This window comes from Python bivittatus, unplaced genomic scaffold, assembly GCF_059951505.1.
Source record: "Python bivittatus isolate LINGU-HERP-01145 unplaced genomic scaffold, Pbiv_v1 ctg000350_np1212, whole genome shotgun sequence".
Lineage (NCBI taxonomy): Eukaryota > Metazoa > Chordata > Lepidosauria > Squamata > Pythonidae > Python > Python bivittatus.
In genome coordinates this window covers 16256360-16279296 of record NW_028277074.1, presented here as the reverse complement: position 1 = coordinate 16279296, position 22937 = coordinate 16256360, and the positions used below count along the sequence as shown (strand labels likewise).

The 22937-nt window shown below is 37.5% G+C and overlaps 1 protein-coding gene across 7 annotated transcripts in view; it reads left to right on the top strand.

Annotated features, from left to right (window-relative positions):
- The first annotated feature begins 762 nt into the window (after positions 1 to 762).
- Positions 763 to 22937, top strand: part of APP (amyloid beta precursor protein) — a 126314-nt gene continuing 104139 nt past the window's right edge. For 4 of the 7 annotated variants that reach the window (XM_007430627.4, XM_007430626.4, XM_007430625.4 and 1 more), the window contains exon 1: positions 764 to 1015. In XM_007430627.4, coding sequence (XP_007430689.1) covers positions 956 to 1015 — 60 coding nt within the window. In that variant the 5' untranslated portion in view covers positions 764 to 955. Of the gene's footprint in view, positions 1016 to 22937 lie in introns of all 7 variants that reach the window. The other 3 variants (XM_007430628.3, XM_088144609.1, XM_088144608.1) reach the window with 1 other exon arrangement.

Genomic DNA, 22937 nt, shown 5'->3' with positions numbered 1-22937 from the left:
AATAATTACAACCTAAGCCCATCTGATTCATGAGAAAGGCAACATAATGAGAACAAGGGGGAAAATGTGTGCTTGTGGGTGAGGATATTTTCATGGCACTTAAGAGACTTTCTTAGCTATTTAGTATTTTAGCATTACTTTTGCAGGTTCTTAGATGGTAAGTTCAAGAGATGCACTAAGTACACCAACTGATTTACTTGCACAAGTAAAGGCAGTAGGAACTGCTATGTAGAGCAGTTAACCATATGACACTGTCTGTACTTTCTAGCAATACTTACTACTCACCTCACTGAATTGCACAGGAAAAGCGTGGACTTTTGGCTTGTGGGTCTGCTTTGACTTTTCTCTAGAACCCAAGAGTTACCAATCTGGACCTGTGGCCAAAGAAACACATTAAAGAACTCCTGATCCCAGGAATTGATTATGACCTCAGAACTAAACAGAGTTCATTTTAGGATCCTTCCATCCTAAAACCGATTTTCGGTTTCCGCAATCCTTCTGATTTGGGACAGGGACAATTCTGTACGCCATAAACTCTGATTAAACTCAAAAATGTCGGATATCGTCCAGAGCTAGCTCCACACCCCGATCTTTCGCCTGCAAACCAGAACCAGAGACCCTTCCGCCCCTCCCTCTTTGCTTTCCCCGGCCGGGGCTTGCACGAATCCGGCTATAGAGGTTGCAGTTGCGCAGCTCTATCGCTAGGTGTCTCTGCGAAGGCCCGGCGTGCCGCCGCCGCCGCCGCCGCTTTGGGCGGGTTGGAATATCAGCTGACTCGCCTTCTCCTTTCCGAAGCTCGGCTAGTGCTGCTGTTCCTGCAGCTCCGTTTCATTCCTCAGCAGAGCGGAGACGGAGAGGCGAAGCGAGGCAGCTGGGCGGATAGCTTTCTACTCTCTCCCTATATATTTTAAACTAGTGCCTGAGCCCCAGAGTCCTAGCTGCTGCTCTGCCCGCGATGCTGCCGCATTTAGTTTTTCTGCTGCTCGTAGCCTCTTGGACAGCGGGAGCTTTGGAGGTAAGCGTCTCCCGATTACTCTCTCCCTGTTGCTACGAGAAGAAAGTCTTTGTTCGTCGAGAGCTTTCCGCAGCTTTAAGCTGGGTCATCGGCCGCGAAAGTAGCTGATGAAAGCGGCCTGCTGAGGCTCGAGAGGAAAGGGTGTGTTCCTCGGTCCGCGCCTCTTCAGAAATCCCTGTTCAGCCTGAACAATGGAGAGAGGAGGCAGGGCGGGCTGGGACGGGCGGCTTCCGAAAATGCCTCTTGCTCACTTGCGGATTTCTTTGGGCAGCGTTGAGCAAGCGCCCGCCGGGTCCGGGGCGCCTTCGGAAGGGTGGGGAGAAGGGAGCCTAGCCTCTTCTGTTGCTCTTGGGGAACGGGCGGGCTCTGGGATGAGGCAGAACAGGGGGCGCGAGGAGGGAGGGCGAGGCCCCCCGTTTCTGCCTCACATCCATCCTTTCTGGAATGCGCCAACTTGGCATCAGTGGATTCGATGCTTTGAGTTTCATGTCTGCTGCCGGCCGCTGTGCGGCTTTTGTTGCCTTTACGCCTCTTCTGTGTTGTCTGGTGTGGCCGATCTGGGGGCGGAAATCGAGAAGGGGGGCGTCGTCTGTGATGGTGGGGCCGGGAGACCCGATCCTTCGGCGAGGCGATGGTTCTCTGCCCTTCCCCGCTGCTTCCCCTCGTTCCTCCTCTTCCTCGCCCTCGCGGGGAACGCAAACAAGAGGCGCTCGTTCGGGGATCGCCCCTTTCCCGCCGTGCGTGGGCATGAGGAGGAAGTTCTCGGCTCAGGTGCCTGTGGCTCAGGCAACTTCGGATTAAGGCGTTAATGCGTTGCGGCTCCTGCGGAACAGCTCCCCTCCCGCCCTTGGAGCAGAGGGGCTTTGCTGCCTGCAGCTGGGAGCCCCTCTGTCCCTCCGTGCTTCCCCGTAAGGCAGAAAAGGGGCATTACGGTGGGTCCCTCCGTAAAAAGGTCGTTCAGTTTACCCTGGAATGCGTTGCAGACTTGGTGTGGGGCGGCGGGACTGGGAGGGGGCAGAATTTTTCCGAAATCCCGCAGGAGGTCTCCTTCGGTGCGGAGATCAGGCGCTTCGCCTGGCGAGAGGCTTTCTGCTAAGGAGGGGTGTTTGGGGAACCAGATGAAAGGGAATGGGTTGGAGCAGAGCTTAAGAGCGAGAAGATGGCGCCTCTGCAGTGCAGTAAGGAAGCGCTGTAATGAAAGCTGCAGACCGAAGCAGCCCTCCCACCGCTAGGTGTTTTAACAACTCTTCCCTTCCTTTCAGCCAGCTCCCCATCAGGTAGCGAATGCCCTGTGGAATGTTTTTCAGCCTCAGCATCCGGAGTAGAAAGAAGGGGGTGGGCGAGAACGAGTGGAAACTCCAGAAAGATCTTTCCCCGTGTGCGGGGACGGCTTTCCCGCGATTCGCCTTGCCATGTAGTTCTCTCTCTCAACCCCCGGTCTTCCTCCTCCCCCTTGCCAGTAATTTCGCAGAATCAGTCCCACTCAGACCATTCGGCTGAAGCTGTGCTTCGCTCTGGGTAGGCTTCAGCGGGCGCAGGGCACTGGCAGAAGAGGATCTAAATATGCCACACCCTCTTTGCGAACTGTAAGAAAGTGGGGAGTCTTGGGATTTAATTTCTTGAGCCTAAAGCAGTGTTTCTCAACCTTGGCCACTTGAAGACGTGTGGACTTCAACTCCCAGAATTCCCCAGCCAGCCCTGCTGGCTGGGGAATTCTGGGAGTTGAAGTCCACACGTCTTCAAGTGGCCAAGGTTGAGAAACACTGGCCTAAAGGATAAGGCATTACCTCCAAGGTGGCGGGATGGGAAAACTGTATGTTGGCCTGCAAGGTAGGTTAGAGATCTTAGCTTGCGCTGAATAGTGTGAGCTTGGAATAAAACTTGGTTCTGCCTCTGACATACTGCCCCATACGTGCTGAAACTGACCAGTATTCCCTCCTTGCTAGTTATATGAAATTGACACATGGGTCTATCGTATTAAAAAGCATTATGTGAAATTGACCCAATCCACGATGGGCAGCAGAGGTCAGTAGTATTCATAGGCCCTTACATTTCTTTTCCATCCTATTACTTTTTTCCTATTCTTTGCATAATGCTGGTTACCATTAAAAGGAATAGTGTGGTGGGTATGAATGTAAAAATAAGATATGAATTTCTAAATTTGTGAAGGCTGATTTATTTTATTTAAAAGAAAAAACTCTCAGGAGGGCAGAAGGAAGGAAAGCAATCTCCTTTGCCTGTTTTGCATCCTTGCTTTCAGGCTCACTTCTCTTTCCTTCAGTGCATTAGGTCCTGTATTTGTTGATGCAAATGAGTCTCATTAAGTTTAATTCCTTGGTAGGTGAGTATAGGATGGCAAATTAAGGTTGTAATCCTATTTTATGTACACTTCTTTTAGGAATTCCAATTAAATGAATGTGACTCACTTTGAAGTCACAATGCATAGAATGGTGATATAGGATGCTTCACTAATATTGTGTGGGTGGACAATCTAAAGAAAAAGTCTTCAAAAGAGCAACTAGATGATCTATTTGTTAAGCGTTAGATATACAGTTTCATAAGCCAATTGTAGAATAGAAATGCCTTTCAAATTGTTTGTATTTGAGGTTTGGCTGTCTTTTCCATAGTGGTGAAATTTATTAATATAACAGATATAATACCCACTGAAAATAACTTGTTCAAACCTGTCTATAAAGTCTGTGCAAAGCTAGGACTTAAGTTTTTGTTTGCTTTTTAAAAAATAGTGCTTTTTTTAATCCCACCTTTTTGTCCAATGAATTTAAATTGACATTCATGATTTTCCTTCCACCTCCTGTACCTCACACACAAACTAATTTTTTTAACAACTCTTTGAAGATTAGGCCTATTTTACATGTTAATAATAAAGATTACAGGAATTGACAGGTGTCATACCATGAAGCAGACTGACTAGTTTTACATGTTGCATTAAGCCATGGTTTGAATAAGCTGTTGGTTTATATATCATATTCAACCATAATGTGGTTGATTTCATTTTTGTTTTTTATGGTGTCTGAATCCAGCTTTTAAGCTACAAGGTCTGTATGTCGTCTGTCATCTCTGTGGCTGAGTATAATAAAGTTATAGTCAAAACATCTAGAATACAACAGATTTGAAAATGACTGGGATAGCGTTTAAGATGATAATATCCAAGTTTGTATACCTACTTCATGATGAAGACATGGCTGTTTGGCTGTACCTTATAAAGGAGCACTCTTGCCAGGGTACAAATATATATATTTGTCTTTTTCTAGTTTTATGAATAAAGCTATTCTGCTATGAAAACATAATTTAACTTTCAGTAGATATGCATTTCTGCCCTCTTCTGTCCCTGTTTGCAATGTCTGTTGCTGCAAAGTATCAGTTAACACAGTTCAGTTTGATTTGTCTTTTGAATGTCTTGACAAACAAGTTAATTTTATGAAGCAAAAATTACATAAGATTTTAATCACAACCTTGACTGACAATTTGATTTCTGTTGAATGTTGAAACTACTCCAAGGCTGGTATTGAGAAAGGAAGTTTCAGCTTTTTGAAAATAAAGAGTTGAAAAATAAAAATATGTTTACTATCTTCATCTGAGCTGTCTCTTTAGATGCTTAAATACAGACATTTATGAACAAGCATAAATTATAGTTTAGGTATCGCACACACCAATATGTGTCAACCTATGTAAATTCTATATTATCTGCAGGTGGTGATCAAAATTGCATTCTTCTGCTTTGAAGAACATCCTTTAAATGATTTTGTTCTTCATCTTTGATAGGTTCTGCCTATGAATTAGATTGTTTATGTTAGGTAGGCATTTTATGATAACAGAATGGATTTAAAATTACTAAGAAGGGTGCCGGTCAATCCACATGTACTTGCTTTATGAAAATGCCTTTAATACAAGTATTACAACATGTCAGTTTCCAGACTCTAGTCTTAACTGGAATACTTAATTTTGTGATACATTAAACTTATTTAATTTGTGATAATACTTTGTATTAACTTAGAAAATGATTGGGTTCTATATTGATTTCTCAATTCAAGGCTCCCTTTGCTCATAAATGATAGCACTGAAATACTATACTACAATGTAAAACAAAAGTAAGTGTTATGAAATGCATCACTTTTTAAATCACTATATAGCTTTTTCTTATTAGAGCCAGGTAGCAAATAAGTCTAAAGAAAGCCCATGTTATTTTTGTTTTAATCTGCCTTTCAAGATACATTTTTCTGTGTCATTTATGCACACACATGCCTAAAAGAGAAGTAGTTTCAATGATCATTCTAAGCCATGGAGTACATAAATAGGCTATGCATGAGTTATAGTGAAGTTCTGGGCCTCCCTTTCCTCTCCTTCACTTTACAAAAAAACTAGTTTCCACAGTAAGTATGAACTTTGGGAGATATGGTTTGTTCTACTATCATTAGTTAAAAAAGGATGAAAGTTGATGTTCTTAGGGACTAAGTGAAAATGTTAACCTAGTCACAGCCAGCAACCACTGCTTTAAATGGGGAGATAAGATTGAAAAGTTTGAGATAAGGCCTAGTGAAGTAGTGGTTACAGGAATGCTTAACCATCAATATATAAATGACCTTTCCTCACTGCCTTGAAATAAATCCATTCTTGCTCTCTTTTCTAGAAGATTGATACTGTATGAATATAGCATAATATTTATATGCTTTAAGAATATAAATGACTTACTCTTTACCATTTTAAATTCACAAGTGTCACTCCTTGTCTTCTGCTTTTAGTAGGGCAGTTTTTCATTTCACTGTATTGCAGGAAAAAGTGAAGTTAATTTCAAATACACCTTTCCACTTACATAAGAGTTTTCATGCAGCTTCTTTTGCAAATAGAACAGTAACAAAATAATTCTCCACAATATTTAATTATTTATTCGATTGATATGGCCATCCATCTCACTCTGGGCGGTATACAACTTTAATACAAATAAAAATATATACTATTACTAAAATGAACTTTAAAAATAAAACACAATTACTGGAGAATCATAAAAGGCCTTCAACACAGTCAGGAAATGGGGTCTGTCACACACCTGAAACCCTAGGTTTGGGCACAATAGTACTGAATGACAGTTTTGGCACAGAAGTAACCCATTATGCTACACATTGAGAAGTCAAAAAGTTTGACTTCTTCTGAGCTACTTGTTTGTCGCTTAGCATATTGTGTGAACCATCCAGTTTGATTCATTCATTACATGAGTTTTTCCTTGGTTGCCTTAGTCACTTCCTGTTTGACTTATTGCAACACAGCCTACATGGGGCTGTCCTTGAAGAGCATTGAGGAGGGTCACCTGGTCCAGAATGCAGTAGTATGGGCAATATTGGGTACTTCATGGTATGCCCAAGTAACACTGCTGCTCCCTGAGCTGCAGGCTTTTAGTCAGCTTCCCAGTATAATTTAAGGTGCTGATTATCACCTTTGAAGCCTTGGCTGGCATGGGGTTGGGCTACTTGCATACCACCTCTCCCCAGTGGTTTATGTCCATCCCATATAAGTAGGATAGAGTGGGGGTAGAGTGGGCATGCTTCAGGTTCCAGTGATGAAGCAGTATCACTTTATAAGTCCTAGGAAGCATGCCTTTAGTAACATGATGCCTATGTTATGGAACAGTCTCCCCTCAAGATATGGATGACCCTGACACTGCTGGCCTTCCAGAAGCTGTGAAGATCTGCACTTCCCCCAGGCACTGGGGCCAGGGTGCTAATTGAGCTCTAATGTGGGCGCAGGTATATCTGTTGTTAATGACGGCTTTTTTTTAGAGGCTTCTGTTTTCTACTTGAAAGCCAGTTTGGTTAAGGCATCAGGCTAGAAACTGGAAACTCTGAGTTCTAGTTCCACCTTAGGCTGGGTGACCTTGGGCCAGTCACACACTCTCAGTCCTAGGATGCAGGCAGTGGCAAACCACTTCTGAAATCTTGCCAAGAAAACTGCAGAGACTAGTCCAGGCAGCCGCCAGGAGTCAACACTGACTTGAAGGCACCCAAAAAACAAAAAAACTACTTACATTGTGGATTGTTATTTTGTTCTGTATTTATCTGTTTGTGCCCAGAGTGCCTTTGATAGATGTGTGGCCATATAAATATGTTAAAAGTTACATTCTATTTTGTTTTATTTAACATACTTCATAGGAAAAGTATTCCTATTCAATTCTGTCTTTAGCTTTACATGTTGCAGTGCAAATTGACATGACATATTCAAGGATAATAGCTGCCTCTTCTTCCCACCAGTAATTTGCACATGTGCCAAATGAGTGATTTTGAAATAGAGTAAGTGGTGTCTGAATGGATATGCTGCATCAGATTTAATCCATCCATATTTGGGGACCATCTTTATGGAACAACAGAAGCATATGAGCTATTGCTAAGATAACTAAAAATTAAACTGAGCAAGCTTAGGTTATTTAATATGTGTTTCAAAATAGCTGTGCTGTCTCCCAACATGTTTTAATATATGCCTTCTATGTTAAAAATATGCCTAATGATTCTTCCACTTATGTGAGTAATACAGTTATGAAGTCATTTCTTTTCAGAGTTGTCATATTGATTCCCACAGATTTATATGTTAGAAAACAATTCAGAGTTGATAATTTGGGAATCCCAGAACCAGAGTTTCCATTTGAACTTTCAAACTATTCTTTAGAGTGTTTTTGCAATTCTCATTGAGAAGATAGATACTGACAGTAGTTTGCTGATTTGAATACCACAGCAATTTATGGTTAATGCTTCTTTCCCAAATGGGAAAAGGAGAATAAAATTGCAAGTGAGATTAAAAACAAATGTAGACAAGCCTTTTGGTTCTTTCTTAATATTAAGCCTTATTAATATTGAAATGAAGTGCCTTTTCCAAACATGTTTCCATTTACTGATTTTTCAGATTTCTAGGCTAAACTGAGGATCTGGTATGTGTGGGAATTAGTTACTTTTGTCAGTATGAATTGAATACCAACATTAAAAGTTGGGCATAAATGAATGTTTCACTTTGTTTAAAGAATATACAGGTGTTTAGGATTTTTTTTATTGCCCTAACAACCTTGTGAAAAAATATGTGTAATTTTAATATTTAGGAGTTGTAAGCTTGAATTAGCCAGCTGTCTCACTCAAGTTGAGTCTGGTTTTGTGATTATTCTAGCTACTGAGGGATAAATTTGGCAGCTTGATTTTGCATGTGTGTGAGTGTGAGACCTGAAGTAATTTAAGTAATTGAAATGGCAGGCAATTAAATCAGGTATCAAACCTGTGGGCATGACCTCTTATATACAAGTGAGGTCTAATTGCTTGGTGGGTTGGTATTCCATATACAAGGCCTTTCTTTCATTAACTACATAATTGTAGGTTTGCCATTAATACTTAAAGCTTCAACATATTTTTTAAAGAACAGTACGAGTACTTCTGTTAGCCCTACAAGGTAGACCAGACTAAGAAGTGCCATTTGCCAGGACTACTTTTATTGTAACACCTAGAGTAACAGAGTCTTGAAAGTCTGAATGTGCTTCTCTCCTCCTTCACTTTATCTTTGTGTGAATTTAGGGAGGGGCTTATCTGAGACAGTTTCTCAAGTTATTTTCTTGGCCCAGGCTTATCTGACCATTGTCTTGGTAGTGATTCTTCATCCTACCCTTCAAGTTTGTTCTCTATTCCATCTACAACTTCTCACTGAGAAAGACTTGACTATAGAAAAACTATAGCTCAATAAAGTTCTGCTGAATGAAGCATTACCCTGCCAATGAAACAGAATATCATTTGTGAGTTGAACCATAACATATTCAGTTAACTGTAAGATACTGTTCTAGCTGTGATAGTTGAATACTACAGCTTTCAGATTGGGTGTGTGGATGGATTTCTGTCAGGTTCAGCCCAAAGAACTCCACGAGACAGTGCAAATACAGTTCTGTTGCATTTATTAGCTTCTACCTCAAGACAGAAATCTCTCCAGACTAAACCTCAGTTCCCAAGCCAGCAAGCCACAACACCGTGCATTCCTTAGGGTGGTGCCAGTCTCATCTTCTTAAATTTCCCACGCTCCTGTTGGGAGCTAAGGAAACGCTTTTTTCCCTGAGCGTGGCCTTCATAACAACATTCCATCACAATTTCTTGAGGAAAGGCAGATATCTTTGTCTTCAAAACATACTCCCATACTTCTGGTTATAGACCTACTTTATCAGTGGTGTTAGTGTAGCAGTGAAGACAATTTGGCCTATGGATTTAATCTGACCTGTCAACGACTCATCTAACTTTGTCCAAAGCCTCTCTTCTGAAGCCCCCATATGTTCTTAAGGAATATCTTAAAGCATACACAGGAGCTGGATAGTGTTTATGGAAAGTACGGCTTGCTGAAGGAGGCCTGAGGAACAATCCAGCTGATGCCCCTTACTAAGACAAACACTGGTTCATTGGAATGTTTGACTGTCCAATTCAGGCATTTTGAAGGATATGGACCTATGACACCAAATCTTGTTTCTATAAATGAACAGCACTGAAATAACTCATCTGGTTTCCAGACTGTACCCTCAAGGACTATTGTTCATCTATGTTACACAGAATGTATCCGTGACATAATCACTTACATCATAATTAAGCTGATATGAAATTGTCTTGATTCATTAAAAGATCTTGACTAGAAAATTGTTTATATTGGTTTATCTAGTATCTGTTGCTCATTGCCCATGTTTTCTGATGGCACCACTGGCTTAGGTACTAGCCTTTACATAAAGAAGAATGATGGTAGAACTGAACCTATGACTTTTGACTGCTGATCACAGAATCGAAAATAACAGAACAAATACTAGAGAAATCAAGAAGAGTGAAAGGTGAACAAGGCTTGAACTTCTGGGTTTCTTGTTCATTTGAATGCAGCTCTTATTTATGATAATGGTTTAAAAACATTTCTATTTGAAGGTTAAAGTGTGAAATAATAGTTCATTCTTATGTATAGTAATGTATAATAATTATTATGCATTGTTGTATTTGTAGGTTAACTTTAAGTGACTTTAAAAAGAATCCTGTTCTTACCGAGGATGGATGTGGAGTTACTATTAATATTACTATTTTGTTAGTAAATATGTTCAGTAGCTGCATGTTCAAAGCTTAACTATTTAGTAAGGGAAGGGGTCAAAAGATAGCTAGCAGAAATGTGCAAAACTTTCAAATTCAAATGTTTTCAGTTGGGAATTAGCTGTTTTGACCTCATAGAGAAGTTTCCGAACCTGTTTCAACTTTTGGATCATTTAGATGACAGACTTGTCAAAATAACAAAGCAAAAGTTCTACTTACTATTAGCATGATTATTTTTGTATGCATTTGTATTCTAGGAAAATTATAGGTCTGACCTGACGTAAAGTTTTTTCACAGTGTTTCTCAGTTTTGCACAGAAATGGCCAGTCTTTCTATGTTTACTGTAGAATGTTGGGCTGGAAAGGCTGTTCCTTATTTGATCTTGACAGTTGACGATAACTTCCAAAACAATTGATCTGAAGCTAAATTATGTTAATGGGCCTGGTACAAGAATTTAGCGATTTCCTTTGATATTTATTTAAATAGGAGTTTATCATAGTTGTTTAGGTTGCTGCCACTAAATGAAGAGTAAAGCTTATGTTGTAATTTCAGCTTGTTAAGGAAGAAGCAGGTTTTGGTTCATACAGTGTAATAAGCTTTTATTTTCTGCTTAGTTAAATGGTTATACCAGCAGAGAAGAGCAAAACTGGAATAAATTTGGCTGATATGTGATAAGCCAGGATTTTGCAGAATCTTGGCTTGTTCTGTATGAACACATAATTAGATTGCATGTTAACTTTCACTACAACTATTGACATATGTGGTCTGCTTTTGGCTTAATGCCTTGAGTGAATTTATTTATTTTTGTACATCACATTTATATAGCCACCCATCTCATAAAGATTCAGCTATCGTAGCTTAGGTTTGTATGCCATCAGAATATTATGCTTGTTCAACAGGCTATAGTTAAAAAAATCCTACAGAGATGACTGACTGAGGTCAAGATGGGACAAGATGTACTTTCTGAAGAATGTGGAGTAACTACTGTAACTTTACTCCCATGAATAGAAAGCCAAAGGAGAAAATGCCTTGTAAAATTTAAATTGTTTTATAAGGAAATGTGATACAGAAAGCACTATTGTAGTCTGATTTTCTCCTCTTCCTAGAAATTTTATCTTGCCATTTCCATAGTAGCCAAAATCTTTTGTCACCTTGCATGCTGGAGTTATCATTAGGTCAATATCATTTTCAACTGAACTGTATTTGATTGGTATACATTGGAAACTGATGGTTCTTCTATTAAAACCAGAATTGTTGTATTACTGGATCCTGCTTCAAGAAAATAATTCTGTCTCTAATGGAACATTTCATGTTCTCCTAGTAGGCAGACTTTTGTTCAGCAGTTCTTTTCCACAAAAGAAAAGAAGTGGTGTGTGTGTGTGTGTGTGTTATAGGCATCTTTTCTTCAGAAAATTACTAAAATTGTTTCATCCTATTTATTAGAAAATTAGTTTAGCTGAAGATACAGAGAGAAGTTATATAAATAGAACAGAGAAATTATGAAAGTGGAGTAATTGCATTAGCGAAGGAAGCCTGCAATTATCACCTGTGCACAAGAAGAGCCTTAATCTGTTGACATAACAAGCCCACATGGTCTGGTGGTCACACGTTATCCTATAACTTATTTTATCCTCTCCATGCCATTTATTTTTCCCCAACATCTTTCTGTGTCAAAGCTGTTCAATCCAAATACTGCCTAAGATTGTTGAATGGGAAAAGGGACATAGTGCTCTCTATGACATCAGTGTCATGCATGTTCCATATTAAAAACTGGATATCCTTCACTGCTTGTAGCATGTTCCTGATCTCCCAGTTATAGCTAGGACAGGGGAAGTATGCTGAGGTCTTGCACACTTTTTCTTCCTGTTGGGTTCTCATATATATTTTTTTTATGGTTTAGCAACAGTACAAACACAGCATCTGAATTAAATCTGATTTTAAATCTGGCTGCATCTGAATCCTTTTATTGTACATTATGGATAAAACTAGAGAATAGGGCAGCATAGATCTTTCAAGATAGGAAGTTAGGAACATGAGAGCATGGGTGAAGCACCTCTTTTTAATTTATTACAGCAGTCCCGCCCCCCCACCCCAGGCTAGCATAGCTGCTTTAGATGCTACTTTCAACTGTACATGTGCGTATGTGTGTGTGTAATCAAGCAAAATGACGACATGAAGAACCAAGCAAAGAGTGCCTGGTCCTCTTTTTTCAGCCTAGAAGTATGTTTGTAGTTCAGTGGAATTTAAGAAGAGATGTGATCAGGCTTGGAATTCTTTGCATCTCTTCCCTGTAGTAGCTTTCTGTGTTGTATTCAGCTAGGGGTTAGAGCCAGTTTGCTGAAAGCTAGCAATAGAAACAGTTTGCTACATGGCTGATAGGTGGGCTCCAAGGTCTTCTGCTAGTGCTACTGACAGTCTGTAACAAAGCTATGCCCAGGGGTCTTTGCTGTCGGAGAGTCCTATGAGAATAGTTCACAAGCTAATGATGATCAGTATATTCAAATGCGTTGGCATTTTACTCTCCCTAATTTTTAATTTATTTCCAGATAGCTTAAAAATGAATACTTTATGTCTCAGAGTATCTACTGTATAGATTTACTTCTCATATTGATTTGTTAAAGTTACTAGAAATAACAGTGGTTGTCTCAATTTGCCCTTCCTCCAGACATGATTGCCAAAGTTGGAAGGTCAACTAAGTGAGGATACATATGTGCCTTTTTCCCCATGGAAGAGATGTATATTATTTTAAAGGCCCAGCATGACCAGTGAGCTGTGGTTTGCTCTCCTAACCTTATATCCATCTCCACTCATAGTATAGTATCAGATATCCATTTCCTTCTTGAATAGTGTTAAGCGTCTGTGAGGGAACATTTCTAAATACTTCAAGTTTCAGACCTCTTATCAGTAGCATAGTTTGGCATGTGGATCACTTCTTAGTTGACACTGTTTTCTGATTGATTTTTAAAAGGGTATGAAGAAAAACAAAATTTGCCCCAAAATAAAACATCATATGATTTAGTATCACAAAAGTATAATGATAATGCTTTGCATTACCTCTTTGGTCCTTTTGGCCATCCAAAAAATGATGATTCTCTTCAAGTGTAGGCTTCAGTCATACACAGTAAAATGAACCTACTTATGCATTTATGAACACAGAAACATAAGAATGTAGTGTAGCCTTGCTTGCCATTTTTTTAAAAATCTATTGCTCATTATATTAATGCCATACTTTCAAAATAATTTATGAAGATAATGCAGACATTGAACCTTTCTTGATATGCATTCTAGTTTATCAAAGTATTGGTCTGCTGAAAGGGGAATGAAAGATTGGCTCCAAATTCATAGCTGTACAGCCTTGCTCACTGAATATAGGAAAATTTGTCCTCTTTTTACCTCTGAGGTACATAAAAAATATACTGTTTAGATACAAGAAAATGTTTAGCCCAGATTTTCGGGCCCTGAACAAATTATTTGATAAAAACTGCAAATATATTGTTAATACATGTCCTCCACTTAGAAATAAAAGGAACGTTGCAAGTGGAGGCAAATGCACAGTTGTTTTTGTTACAGTATGTAGTAATGCCTCAAGAAACCATTCTGTTTGAGAACGGCATTTCAAGGGAGAAAAAAATCCTTCCTGCTGGTTCTGCACCTGCTCAGGTATAATTGTAAACATCTTCAGTTTACATTTTCAGGTCAGATGCAGATCTGAAACAAGCCACTGTGTCTTAGTTCTTACCCTCTTTCGCCCTCATCTCTTTAAGTACAAAATAATTCTCATAGCAAAAATATACTTCAATATTTGTATATACAATTATTGCTTTCCTAGTCTTAATAGCTATTTTTGTCTGAATTCCTCCTCCGGAAGAAAAGGGATTCTGTATTGTTATAGATGGTACAGACTGATAATTAGACACCATTATCTTGAGGGAAAAAATCCACTTTGTATGGTAATGCTAATTATATTCAAAGGGGTTTCTTAATGCATTTCTTATGCTTTGGTATTCACATCTTAGTATCCATAGAATGCTTAGCTTCTTTTTAAAAAGTAGAATTAAATGATGCATATTTTTTAGATTCCCATAATGCATAAATCATGCAAAAAGTGTTGTGTGGAGTTAAAATGGGGGAGATAGTTGTACTATAATTAGGATTATTTTATGGAAGATAATATTTTTGGACTGGAGGTATATGTTCTGGATTGGATATAGACTAAATTAAAATTGGATTTCTTTGAATTTGTTATAATTAGTTGGTCATGGTATTTGATCAGAATTGTCAGAAAATGTATGTGATTCATACTTTTATATCTTCATATTACCTTAGTAAAATGCATAATCTTCTATGATGAAAAGTAAACAACAAAACATCCCAGAAGAAGGAAATGGCAAAGAGCTTCCAGTATATTACACAGGTCACTGGTTAGTCTTGTATAAACAAAGCAGACTAACACAATCTAAGAATTTATTATACTTCTAGCATCTATTTAATCATGCTGCAAAGTCTCAATGTCTTAATTACTTATTTAATGCAATGGTTAAAACTCTATTGAGATAACATTTCTGTACTAGCTTTTGGTTAAAAGAAATCCTATTATACATACTTCCTATGCTGTGTTCCTTCTTCAGTAGAAGAGAGACAACTGATATGTAAAAAATTATCTATGTAATATGATCTGGTAAATTCTAAAGATAATCCCATTTATTTAGTTTAATGAAGACTTTTTATTATGTCATGTTCCAGGAACTTTGTACATGAAAAATATTTAATGATTTTGTAATTCTTGTTAACTGGTTATTAATTTTAGCCGCCATAGAATCTGAAAGCAATTGTGTTAGATTTTTGTCCTCGTTTGATACTACAAATGTAGCTTTAGATTATTTCGCTTTCCAATTAAAATTATTTTAAGAATAAATAATAGTTGACCATCTCCAGTTGATTTTTTTATAGTCTTTTTATGCTAATAAGTAGCTTCTTAAACATTTTTTAAACATTGTTCACAAGTAAATCACAATATCTACCTTGTTTGAATATGGTTTTGATCTGGGGGATTATGCTTTGTTTTGGGGCCCTGCCTGGGGGCCCATGAATGATAAGGAAGGTGATATAGTGACCACTAGAATAGTTGGGGTTGAAGGGGGTTTTGGTGGTAAAAATAGGGTACTGGAAACTATATGCTATCAGTAGGTTGTGGTTGATAATACTACTTTCCTTCATTTTTATCCTTTTAATTCAAGGAGACCACCAGAAAATAAACCTGATTTCCAGACAGAAAGCTGAAGGCCAGAAAGGAAAAGATATGAAACTTTTACTTGGTTTCTACTCAAGATATTTTTCAGATTTCTTATATGAAAAAAAACAAAACAAAAACAGAAATTTGAGGGACCAGTGGGGAGAACTGGTTTTTAGAACAAAAGTTGATTCATTCAAAATATGGGGTACAATTTACAGTAGTCTTACCAATCAGATTCCTAGCAAATATGTTGGAGTGTGACTCCCATACTTCCTAGATAGTGACAGAAGTGGAAGAGCTGGAATTAAATGCAAATGTATATTCATGTCCTCTTATAGCCTTTTCACCCTTGTTTATTCTCAGGAACAGATGAACAGAGAGTATTTGACTTTTTCACAGGCTACTATTAGGTTGTTCTCTGCTAAATTTTAATCAGACCTTATTGTGGGAAAGAATGTACAACCTAACCTTTTGAATAGTATGCTTCACTGCTAGAAATGAATGTGAGGGAATGTGAGAATAGGTTATCTGCATGCATTTTCATCTAATTAAATTATATTTAATATAATTTATATTAATATAATAATATATTGGGGATTCAATATATATAAATAATATATTAAATCCCCAATATAAAGTGACCTCTAACATGACATGTTAGTATATTTAAGAAGAACTAAATTGTGTGGAATGGCTTTAATGTTATTTAAGCCAATTTGACAAGAAGTATACAATATTCTGTATTTTTGAACTTTGATTAATATCTAATAAAATTCATAGCCTTCTGGAAGGACTTGGCAGACATAAAAGAATATTGTGTTCTGCTGATAAAGTATAAGGACAATGATCACATCTTGATATCTGTCTTGACTATCTGACTAAGACAGCTGATAAGAGGTAGAGTTGGCCTTTCATTGGTACTCACTTCTGTTGACTTGATAATATTTTATTCTGATAATAATCCAAAATGTGACCTAGATACGTAGCGTGTTTATAAAAAAGAGAAGAGCTGTGTCAGAATTAAACATGTATGATGTATAATTAGCCAAACAATTCAATAAAAAGGCTGTAAAAAGAAAAGTTAAAAATAAGTTACATTGATTATAGTTTTTGTTGGTTCAAATTTTGTTGGTAATTATAGTTATTTAATTTTGTTTATTATTGCTGGTGGTTTAAATAATTGTTAGCTGCCGAGAATCATATGCTGAGATGGGCAGCGCTATAAGTCTTTTGAATAAATAAATTTGAACTTGTGGTAGTTGCAAGTATCACATAGCCCCCAGCTCCCTCAGGATTCATATACAGAATTTAAACTGCTCTAATATTCCTTGTGATCCTTTCCTTTTATATAATCTTACAGAGGTATCAACATCACTAAGCTTGCATGGTTTGGACATAACATTTATTGTTGCATTCAGTAGTGCTAGTTTATCTGCAATGCAGATATTCTTTTGAAATAATAATAATAGGAGAAAATATTAAGCTATAGTTCACTGTTATGAGAACGAGCTGAAGCAAGGCAAGTTTCTGTTTCTCCTCTATGTTTCTGAGGAAAAGATTGAAAGTGCTACATTCTAAATTAATCACAGTTTAGTACAAGGGCAGGCTACCTGCCGCCCTTAGATTAATTTCTTAAGGACTTGGCCTAATTTCACAAGGTCTGCGCAAGCAATTAATTCAGACCACTGGCAACAGTTGTTTCTTCCTTCCCTGCAACGTGCTGCTTGGAAGTGACAAAAGAACGTGTTAAGAAGAGAATCAGAATGTGGAGGAGAGCTTTAAAAGAGAAGGAAATGTCAAAAGGAGAAAGAAGAGAGTATCAGAAGATGGATATCCCTAACCATTCCTTGTTTAGCTCCATATACATGTATTTTTGCACAGCATACCTTGATAGATAACAGGTTGCTTATTCTTATTAACTACTTTATATAACTGTGACCAATAATATAAACAAGCTGATTTCATCACTCATTGTTTTAAGTTGTCTGCCTTCACTGTCAGTATAATTAAGATTAACCGCAGTTTGTATGGCAGAGTAACTGGTAGCTTATGTAAAATGGAAATGAAAGCTTCTCACCTCTGTGGTCACACCAAAGGAGAAGGTCAAAAGGATACAAAGTTAAGACTCATTTTGATTCCCTTCTATAATGCAAAACAATGGTTTAGCATTACAGGTCCTAACATGGCACCCATGGACAGCTCCCAAGATACCAGGCTTCAAACCTCCCTGATTTCTTTAAACATACTTTTAATGAGGAAATTAATTGGGAAATGTGTTTGTTGCAAGGCAAAAGGCTAAGCTCAACCATAATAACTATTTTGAAGGGAGCTTTTGAACGCCACATATATCTCAGAGATTTCTTACTAAGTCCCTGTGACAGAGTTTCCGTTGGCTGCTAAAGATTGGGGAACCCAGATTTAGCATTTCTTCTGAACTAGCTTACTGTTTGATCCATGTCCTATCTGCCTAGTATAAGCTGCCAGCCTGGCTGAATAGTTTATGAATGATACTCATTTTTTTTTCTTTTTTCATTGCAAAAAAAAAATCAAAACAAAAAAGTCCACTAGAAAATCTTTATTTTTTCTTTTCTTCCTAATACAGACAGGAAGCATATTTGGGGAGGGGGGGGGGCTTTCATTTTCCTAACACACAAAAAAATTTGGATGCATAATTGTTCCTTTTTATTGCAGCAATTATTTCAGTAAAGGCCCAAGTGAAACTAATTATAATCCACAATAATATGCTTATTTCAGGATGAAAGTAAGATCATTTTCAGCTTCTTTATTATCCTAACTTTGTACAGACAAACTCATGAGACTTGAGGGAAGGTGACAGCAATACAGCCAAATTCTATCTAGCTAACTGATTAGCAGTATCTAAGAGAATTCAGAAACACCCATATAAATTATCCCTCATCATTTTCCAGCTAACTGATTTAAGATGGGACCAGAGCTCAAAGATCAAGGTATAAATTCTACCATACCGGTTTTGAATTAAAATCCCTAGAAACTCTTGTTGGAGAACTTAGGTTAGTAGCTCAGAAAACCAAGATTATATTCTTCCTACCATCTACATTCCCCACTTTAAAGTATGAACTGTAATTTGTGAGAATAATGAAAATATCAATACTAAGAGGCAATAGGAAGAATGATGAAATGTGAAATGCATTGTGGACATATGAGCCAATCTTCCCTGCCTCCTCTAGGCTAACATATGACAACTCCAAGTATGCTCCATTTCATTTTCCCCTCTTTTATTGGCCCTGGGTTTACTTAATTGAAACTTCACTCAGAGGCATGAAGAGTTATATACTGATTGTGTTCTAAACAGAAATCTGAGTAATAAAAATACAACCATGGATTTAGCAAAATAAGCTCACCTGGATAGCATTTTGTGTAAAATAGAGTTAAAATAATTTAACCTTCTCCAGTGACAGCATGTGGATTGTGGTTTTCAGTGGTGCTACACATTTAATAAAGGAAAAGGCTATTCTTGGTTTAGAAACTTAACATGCTGTAATGTAACATTTTATTTTTCAAAAGAACTGCTGATCATATCAAGTGTATCAAAGTATTCTGCCTGATTTTAGGCAGGAGGTGATCTTTGTTAAAACTGCCCATCATTTTATTAGTCTATCATAAGCAAAACTAGAGAACAGCTGTTGAAATCTGTTGTATCAAATGGGCAACAAAATATTTGGCACGAGCAACAGGATGTGAATGTTAAATGATCATGCAGCTCAACATCTGATCTGAATGTATCCATGTCATCAAGAAGTCTGCAAGCCTTCTAGTGTGCAATGTTAGTACAGTAGCCTTAGAAAAATACTGAAAATGAGTTGAATGAGAATGTTGTTGGATGAGAATGTTAATACTAAACTTCTATCCATGTCTTAATCTGTGAATCAGTAACAGGATCCCAACTTTTTCCAGCTTCCCGTTGTGCCAGTTCTACTGTTATCCAATCAGCATAAGAGAACAGTAAGTTCTCTGAAGTTATAAGTGCCATCAGAATGTCCATTGAAGATGCAAAACTACTATGGAAGTATAGAAGACATAAATCTGCTCCCTTTTCTTGCATTTGTTTAATCTTTGGACAGAACCTGTGCAAAATTTAAGCAATGTACAATAAATTTATATTGCTGAACTGACACTGCAACTGTTCTAACAAGAATTATTTACAAACCCATCTTAGAATTTACCTGATTTAATTAAAGTTGCTATAATGAACAGAGTTCCTAGGAACTAACCTTATTGGATACATGGGGATTTATTTCTAAGTATAGGTAGTCCTTGTTTATCAACCACAATTGGGACTGGCAGTTCTGTTGCTAAGCGAACTGGTCACTAAGTGGGAAATCACATGACAGTACTTTCCTTTTCCCCACTTCCCCGCCTTTTGGAATGCTCACCCCAGCAGCACTGGGATAGCGGACTTGAAACTGACAAGACTAATCAGTTTCATACCTTCCACTTTTGTTGCCACCTAACCACTCTCCCACCCTTTGCAATGTTCATATCAGTGCTCGGATAATTAACAAAAAGTGAAATTCATGTTTGTATTTACATTCATTGGAAAGGAAGGGATTACAAGAGAGTAAGCAGGCACACAATGGAGAATACACATCGAAAGCAATGTGCTCGCGCTGGCAGCCACAAGCATGCTATGCAAAGAGTCCAGTGTGTTCCCCATTGTGTGCCTGCTTACCCTCTTGTAATCCCTTCCCCTCCAATCTCTCTGCGAGAGGGGGGAACAGGTCAAGCACGGGAGAGATTGCCTACAGAAATCACTAGTTTTTTTTCTCCCTCCCCCCTCGCAGACTGGAGAAATTGAAGAGGAAGGGATTGCAAGCAAGGAAGCAGGCACACAATGGGGAATACACTAGGCTGTTTGTGTAGCACACTCATGCCAGCACATTGCTTTTTATGTGTATTCTCCATTGAATACGTTTTATGGAACACATTGGGGTTGCATGTAAAGGTGATGAATTCATCTAAACACATACTCTTTCGTACTTCAGTACTCATTTCATGTCTCTGTTTTATCTTAACTATTTTATCTCACTGTTTGGTCTTTATTTTATTTTATCTTACTTTATTATCTTACCTTTATCTTATTTTACTTTGTCTTATTTTATTGTACCTTATTGTGGCTGATGCCCATTGTTGTGATAGGTATAATCAGTAAAGTTATACTCCTGAATAACAATAACTGCCTGGTTCTTGCAGTTAGAAAGACCAAGAAAAAGTTTTTAAAAAAATCCTGGTTCCATATAAAAAGTTAATTAAAGTATGTTAAGAGTTAATTAGTTAAAGGGAGTGGAGTGTGAAAATGCACCATATGAACATTCTGATATCCAAGTCAGAAGTGTCTGACTATGTCTGTACAACAGAAATATGCAGTTCTTTAAACCATGAGTTGTGAAATTGTGCTAAGCAATATGTATCATATGCCTCCTCATGGACCTGTATTATAATGGACCTGGGTTCTGTATAATGAGACTTGAAACATTGGAACCAAAACTTTTTTTTTTTCCTTCAGTGATAGCTGGACCTTGTGATTCCTTTCAGACTATGACTGCTTTCTCATTAGATCTAATGAGAACATCACAAAAATGATTGGTGACTTAGGGACTAAGGGATGCTTTTTTTTGTTCATATCTTTGCTACCAAAAGCTCCAGTGGAATGTTACACTGTTTTCAGCAAACACATAAATCTCTTTCAATAACAACTCATTCTTAATTTCTTCTGTGTATCCTCTTTTCCCACCTGTCCTTTTCTTTTATAATTGGAATTGGTCTATTTCAGTAAAGGTAGTTTATCAGACTAGGCTATTTTATCCTTAACGTGGCAGTCTTTAAATGCTGTTGAACTCAGTGGGTTTTCTTCTGCATGGTATGTGAATGATTGTGTGGCAATATCCTTTCAGCGTCTAAGTTGAGGAAATGTAGCTACATGTTTTGACAGATGAAGTATGAAAAGCAAACAACAGTAAGGAAGTGACATCTCTCTAGAGAAAATAGATGAATATCTAAAGAAATAAAATTTACCAAGGATTACAGAGGAACAGAGGCAGATTATGAACAGACCTATAACAATAAGGGAAGTTTCTGAAGCCATAAAAAAAATTAAACTAGGAAAGGTATCTGGACCAGATGGATTATCAGGTTCTTACTATAAATGTTTTGAAGATGTCCTTTACACTCTTTACAAAACACGATGAACTCTATCCTACAGGGAGGGAAGATGCCAGAGAATTGGAAAGAGGGCAATATAGCATTAATACCCAAAGAGGGACAAGATTTGACTTGAACAAGAAACTATAGGCCGATCTCATTATTGAATAATGACTACAAGTTTTTGCAAGAATTTATTCATGAGGATCACTGAGGGTTTTTACCTAAAAGACAGTTAAAGGACAATGTTAGAAATGTTGGACATTTTGGAATATTTGGAGCAACATAATGAAAAACAGGCTGCACTGATTTTCAACAGGCTTTTGACAGTTTGAACTGGGCTTTCTTGTTCAAGGTTTTGGAAAATATGAATTTTGGAGAGAACTTTATAAAGTGGGTAAGATCGATCTGCACTTCACAGAAAGCACAAATAATTGTTAATGGAGATCTAACAAAACCCTGTTATATACAAAAAAGAACAAGACAGGGGTGCTTACTGTCTCTTCTCTTGTTTATTTTGATTCTTGAAATACCAAATAGAGATATAAGAGAAGATGAAAGGATTATGGGAGTAAAGGTTAAAAAAGAAACTCATAAGAGCTTTTGCAGATGACTTGGTGTTGGTTCCGCAAGATCCTTTAAATAGAATTGAAATATTAATGGGCAAATTAAAAGAATTTGGTGCATTAGCAGGCTTCAAGATTAATAAACAGAAGACAACGTTATTAACAAAATATATGAAAATAGAAGATCAAACAGAATTGAGGAATAAAATGGGTTTTAAGATTGAGAAGAAAGTAATATATCTGGATATCAGTAGAACAAATTTGAAATAGAAAGCTTTTGGAGTAGAAGGACATGACTTAAGATTTGGTGGCATGGATATTTGTATTACAGAACACAATAAAGTCAAGGTTAATGTGGATTTTAAAAATCATTATGTTATATGTACCATATTGAAAATATGGAATAAATACAAACCCAGGTTGTGCCTGAAAACACCTTTGTGGCTCTCAGCACAAGAAGCATTTTATACACAAGAAATAATAGGCGAACACAAATGGCTAATTGTGAGATACTAGAATTTTGTCAAAGGAAATGTAAAATAAAACCAAGAGAAGAACTTAGTGGCAGAGGGATATAGTTGTCAGTGGTTCTCTTATTTACAATTATTAGAAAAATTAAAGTAGACAAAATAATTTATGGTTTTGAACATTGTAAGACTTAGTTTGAAACAGATTTGTGTACAAATGATGAACGTGTAATTGCTAAAATGTATACACGTTTACTGAAATTTGCAACAAAAGAACAAATGAAAGAATATATGATAAAGTATGCTAAAAATGTTGGATATAAAGTACAGGTGGAACAATAGGAAAAATATGTGGTTGAAAGGATTGAAATTTACACTATGTTATAAACTTAAAGA